Consider the following 6,076-nt stretch of genomic DNA (forward strand, 5'->3'; position numbering starts at 1 on the left):
TTTCTTGTTGTTTCTTTGTTTGGCCAAATGTCTTTACTTCTTCCATTCCATCCCATGTTACATCCCTCAATTGCTGTTTTTAAAGTCAGGAACCCTTTATTATCCCAGAAATTAGGTCAATTTCTGCATTCTTAGCATACTTGGATTTCAGCTTAATTCTTCGGTAAAACAAATACCCCAAATTCATTAGGCCCTTCTTTAAAAGTGTAGTTTACACCAGAGCAGCTAGTCTGGCATTTAAATATACTGAAATTCTGAGATGTATCTCCCACAGTATCCCCACAGTTTCGGTTTTCAAAATAAACCCAATTCCAGGCAAACACCAACCTTGAAATTCTGTCACAGGCAAACACCAACCCTTGGAATTCTGCTAATCTGCTAATTTAAGGGGAGATGGAGCTCAGCTTTGAGTATTCGAAAAGGATTGATTGTCATTTAGTTTAAAGAAAAAAAAGGTGTCACTATTGGGTTGACTGAATGATTTCAATATCAACGTGAAAGGGAGAATGGCGGGGGCGGGGGGGGAGCCTGAATAAGAAGGAAAGAAAGCATACTCACTCCGGCCATAAGAGAAAATAATAGGTCAAGACCGCTCCTTCTGCAACTGGGGAGAAGAAAAGAGGGCGTTAACTCTTGGAAGCTGCCTCCCCCTGGGTGGCGCGCGGGGTTCAGCACCTCGGAAAGCACCCCCTTCTACATGGGGATTACGCATGCTCTTTGGGGCTCTCCGCAAAGGCTCTGTGAGTGCGAACGTAACTCCAGTAACTCTGTTAAGTCACTTGCGGGTGACAATATCGGACAAATAGAAAACACCAACGGAGCTCCAGGCAGTGACGGCGTGAATCAACCTCCAGGCAGTCAGAGTGAGACGCGGATGTTCCCGATCTCTGTTTTTCTCTAAAAGGAGAGAATTTCGTCCGGGCAACAGCAGAAGCCGACAAAGGTACTGGGAAGAGAAGCGGTAGGAGACCTGTGCTCTTGAGCAGGGGTGTGTGTCTAAGTGACAACGGGGAAAAGGAAGACCCTTGATCCGGGCCACTTTCCTGGAACTGCCCTCCGTTAAGACCTGATGCTGAGCTCAGACAACCCTTGAGCCCAAGGCGGTTCTGGGTGCGAGGATTTGGCTCAGCATCCTCTTTCCAGGTGTTGTCTTCAGTGGCTTCTTAGAAAGCTCCTTGGACCCCTTGGGTACCACACCCGGAGCGAGCGGTGCCTCTCGGATAGTTGGCCCGCAGAACATGACCCAGAGGCACCTGCGCGCGCAGGTGGCTTCTGCAACCACAGCCGCCACCATGAGTAAGGCTGCTGCGGGTGATGAGCTTTCAGAATTCTTCAGCCTCACCCCAGACTTGCTGGAGGTTGCCAACACGAGCAATAACGCGTCACAGCAGCTTCCCGACTTGTGGTGGGAGCTGGGGCTGGAGTTGCCTGATGGTGCGGCGCCCGGGCATCCCCCGGGCAGCGGCGGGGCAGAGAGCGCAGACACTGAGGCCCGGGTACGGATTCTCATCAGTGCGGTTTACTGGGTAGTTTGTGCCCTGGGACTGGCCGGCAACCTGCTGGTTCTCTACCTGATGAAGAGCAAGCAGGGCTGGCGCAAATCTTCCATCAACCTCTTCGTCACTAACCTGGCGCTCACTGACTTTCAATTCGTGCTCACTTTGCCCTTCTGGGCAGTGGAGAACGCTCTAGACTTCAAGTGGCCCTTCGGCAAGGCCATGTGTAAGATAGTGTCCATGGTGACGTCCATGAACATGTACGCTAGCGTCTTCTTTCTCACTGCTATGAGCGTGGCGCGCTACCACTCTGTGGCCTCCGCTCTGAAGAGCCATCGGACCCGAGGGCTTGGCCGTGGCGACTGCTGCGGCCAGAGCTTAAGGGACAGTTGCTGTTTCTCAGCCAAGTTGTTGTGTGGATTGATATGGGCTTCTGCCATGTTAGCCTCGCTGCCCAATGTCATCTTTTCTACCACCATCAGGGTGATGGGCGAGGAGCTGTGCCTCATGCATTTCCCCGACAAGCTGCTAGGATGGGACAGGCAGTTCTGGCTGGGTTTGTACCACCTGCAGAAGGTGTTGCTGGGCTTCCTGCTACCGCTGAGTATCATCATTCTGTGTTACCTGTTGCTAGTGCGCTTCATCTCGGACCGCCGCGTAGTGGGGACGACGGATGCAGCCGGAGTCGCAGCGGCTGGGGGAGGCCTGAGTGCAGCCAGCGCTCGGAGGCGGTCCAAGGTCACCAAGTCAGTGACCATCGTAGTCCTGTCCTTTTTCCTGTGTTGGCTGCCCAACCAGGCGCTCACCACCTGGAGTATCCTCATCAAGTTCAACGCGGTGCCCTTCAGCCAGGAGTACTTTCTGTGCCAGGTGTACGCGTTCCCAGTCAGCGTGTGCCTAGCACACTCTAACAGCTGCCTCAACCCGATCCTCTACTGCTTAGTGCGCCGAGAGTTCCGAAAGGCGCTCAAGAACCTGCTGTGGCGCATCGCGTCGCCTTCGCTCACCAGCATGCGCCCCTTCACCGCCACCACCAAGCCAGAGCCGGAGGACCACGGGCTGCAGGCCCTGGCGCCGCTTAACGCCGCTGCAGAACCTGACCTGCTCTACTATCCGCCCGGTGTAGTGGTCTACAGTGGGGGACGCTACGACCTGCTGCCTAGCAGTTCGGCCTACTGAGACCTGCCAAGGCTCAAGAGGGCCTTCCACCGACAAGGAGAGGGGAGAGCAGTTTGCGGGCTGGAAGAGCGGGATTGAAGGAAAAAAGTAGGAAAGGAATGTTGCTGGAAAGGGCAGACTGTGAAAAGGCCAAAGGACGTTCTCAGCAGAAATCAGGTTAAGGGAGAAACATCCTCACCTGGTAGAGCCAGCAGCCTTGGCTCAGGCTCCCCACTACCCTGTCCCTTACTCCAGCTCCCACTCCCCTACCCGGCCTGTTGATCGCTGTGGGACACCTAGGAGCCATGGGAAGTGGAAACAGCACTGGGAAGCAGAGAGACTGGGTTGCTCAGGAGCTGGGCTTAGCTAAATTATGTCCAGACCAGGGATCATTTGGCCCAGAGACTTTTATGGAGAACTTTATGGGGCCTCAAAAGCAAAATTCCACAGGGTAAGTTGCCCACAAAGCCCGCCTAAATGCCCTTTGATCTGCTAGACTGTCCCAAGCAAAGATCTAACTTGTCGTGACTGTCTGGAAAACGGAAAATGAGAACTAGAATCTTTTATCCTTTATCATCCTGGACAGGACTAACATGCACAAGCTGACCCTCATCTCTCTGCTGTGCCTCTGAGCACAAATGTCACCCGTGCCATTGGGAGTCTCTAGGAAGGGGTACAAGAGATAGTGCTGTGGTTAGAAGGAATGATATAGAGAAGCTTTTTCATGATGCAGCCCCTAAAAAAGGGGGGGGGAGACTAGATACAGAGTGGGAAGTGTAGTGTCTCCTCTGAAAGCCTGGGTACCCAGAATCTGTTGAGGACAGTATGGATACCTGGCGCTTTGGTCTATTGCTGCAGGTGAGGCAGCATGCACCCTGAACGATCTTCTGAGAGTAGGGGTGCTTTAGCAACCCCCACCCCCACTCTTTCTGAATGGACTGACAGATGAGAAACTACCTAAGTAGCAGAGAGAGGGATGGCTCGGTGCTGTTTGGGACTTAGAAGAGCAGGAAATGTTGTCCAGTTGTCTTCTAGAAATTGGGGTTTGATCTTTCCAAGGGGGAGGGAGGATTCAAGTAAAATCTATCCTAAAGAGAAAGAAGGGACCGTTTCCAACAGCCAAATGTACGAGTGAAGCTGTGTAGTTGACAGAAGAAAAGACTTGGAATTTGAGTAGAAGACTGGCTAACCAAGTTCCAGGTACTCTTGTGTGTTTTGTTCATTGTGCATGCAGGCCAGCCAGAGGGCTGTCTTGAAGGAGTGAGTAGACTCCTCAGTTCTAGTCACAGGGTAAGAGACTGCTCTGAGAACTGAGATCAACCCCTTCCTCAACCAGGGTCAATAGAGGGTCTCCCTTTCTATTTGCCTTGGTCTGGGGTTAAGGGGTCAGTAGAGCAGGCACCTCACACTGTGGTGTGGTCACTTTCTGAAGTCTCACTAGAAAACCACAGCTGCTTAAATGGCCTCCTGAATGATAAGACTGCTTGGTAATTTTGTCAACATTGTACTCTTATATGTGAGACTTAAAGCTTAGTCTATGGGATCTGTGTGCCTGCCATCAAAACCACATTTTCTGCAACACAGCTCCAGGCACTCAGATACCTTCCCACAAAAAGAACAAAAGCAAAGCAAGCCCTGAGGCCTTGTTCTGAAGCAGTCACACCAGGCCTCCTTGGCATGGCGGCATTATTAATGCTGGCATTATTGACTAGCAACCAGGCTGGCACCTGTTGGAATGTGAGCCCCCAGGGCTCTGTGCTGGCTAATTTTATGTCACTTTGACACAAATTAAAGCTGACTGAAAGGGGAGAACTGCAATTGAGAAAAATGACGGTGTAAGATCCAGCTGTAAGACATCTTCTTAATTAGCCATTGATAGGGAAGGTCCCAACCCATTGTTGACTGATTCTATCCCTAGACGGGTGGTCCTGGGCTCTTTAAGAGAGCAGGCTGAGAAAACCATGTGGAGCAAGCCAGGAAGCTGCACCACTCCATGGCCTCTACATCAGCCCCTGCCTCCAGGATTCTGCCCTCTTTGAATTCCTATTTTGGCTTCCTTTAATGATGAACTACAATGGCAAATAAACCCTTTTCTCTCCAACTTGCTTTTTGGAGTGTTTCATTGCAGCAATAGAAACCCTAACTAACACATGTTCCAATTTGCAAAATAAATAAAAGGGCCAACATAAGAGGAAACAGACAATACCACGTCCACGTACAGCATCGGTATTAGATTGTTCCTGGAAGATTAACGTCACTTGCTGTTCTAATTTTGAGAGTGCTATTGTTTGTGGATAGCTCTGAATTCTTAAGCAAAAGTACTGATGTGTTTGTTTCTGCTGTGGGCATTACAGAAAGAGAAGATACTGAGCTGGGGCTAGGACTTCATGCAAATCTCTGTAAAAGGAGCCACTCTGTTCAAATCCAAGGCTGAGGGCTTCAGAGAACACCACAGGGAGAGTGAAAGACTATGAATTCTGTCCACTCAAAGACAGAACAGCAGGAGGTGGCTGGGCAGCCCCTCTGTGTGCCTGTGGTTAGGGCAAAACCCAGCACAGCCCAGACTTCACAGTTAGAACAGACAGCCAGAGAGTCAAGCAAGACAATGCTTAGAACAATGATTTGGACATTACATTGAGGCTACAATAAAAGAAAGGGGTATGAGAATCCAGGAAGAAAAGACAGATTTTGCTCAAAATAATATTTGAGCCGGGTCTAGGTAATGTGGATGCAATGTTGACAAAGATGCTGAGGGTGGTGGGGGAAGGGGAAGCAGAAAGCAAACAGTGGACCTTCCCTTTGTCTGTTAGGAGTTTCCTGGATTACTACTGAAAATGTTTACACTCCTACATTAATTTTGTCTAAAGTTAAGATGCTTTTTGGTCAGAATGAATTTCATTTGTCAAAGAAAATAAAAATTGGGGTTTTCAGAGGTGGTTAAAGGCTTTTAAAAATTGGATTATGTCCACTCATGCAAACTTAATGGAACTGAGTTCGATGGGTAAAGTATTTATATGTGTGTATGTGTGTGTGTATGTGTGTGTGTGTGTGTGTGTGGAGAGAGAGAGAGAGAGAGAGAGAGAGAGAGAGAGAGAGATATTGCTGATTGCTCTAGGTCCTTACCCTAGCTCAGTACTCTATCAAATGTTGCCAAATCAACATTGTACATTGATATAGTAATATTTATTGCTTCTTGTGTTAGCCTTTTTTCTCCAAACAATGATTCATTGATGTTTGGTCACTTGTAATAAAGTCCATGTCTTGTGACTGATCAGTGGTGACCTTGTTTGACTTCTTTAAGGTCCAAGTAGCATGGCCCTCAAATGAAGGACATTCCCAGCTGACCCATTCATTCATTCCCAAGCCTTCAAAGACCAAAACATGTCCCTGGAATTACACTTAAGGATGACATGGAACTCTCC

General features: G+C 49.4%; 1 protein-coding gene across 1 annotated transcript; it reads left to right on the top strand.

Annotated features, from left to right (window-relative positions):
• Window positions 1-766: 766 nt before the first annotated feature.
• Rxfp3 (relaxin family peptide receptor 3) lies at window positions 767-5,860 on the top strand. The gene has a single exon (XM_075975880.1). It carries the CDS (start codon window positions 1,239-1,241, stop codon window positions 2,673-2,675), a length of 1,437 nt encoding a protein of 478 aa, XP_075831995.1. The 5' UTR covers window positions 767-1,238; the 3' UTR covers window positions 2,676-5,860.
• Window positions 5,861-6,076: the final 216 nt, after the last annotated feature.

The sequence above is a fragment of the Microtus pennsylvanicus genome, chromosome 6, assembly GCF_037038515.1.
Source record: "Microtus pennsylvanicus isolate mMicPen1 chromosome 6, mMicPen1.hap1, whole genome shotgun sequence".
NCBI classification, from domain to species: Eukaryota; Metazoa; Chordata; class Mammalia; order Rodentia; family Cricetidae; genus Microtus; species Microtus pennsylvanicus.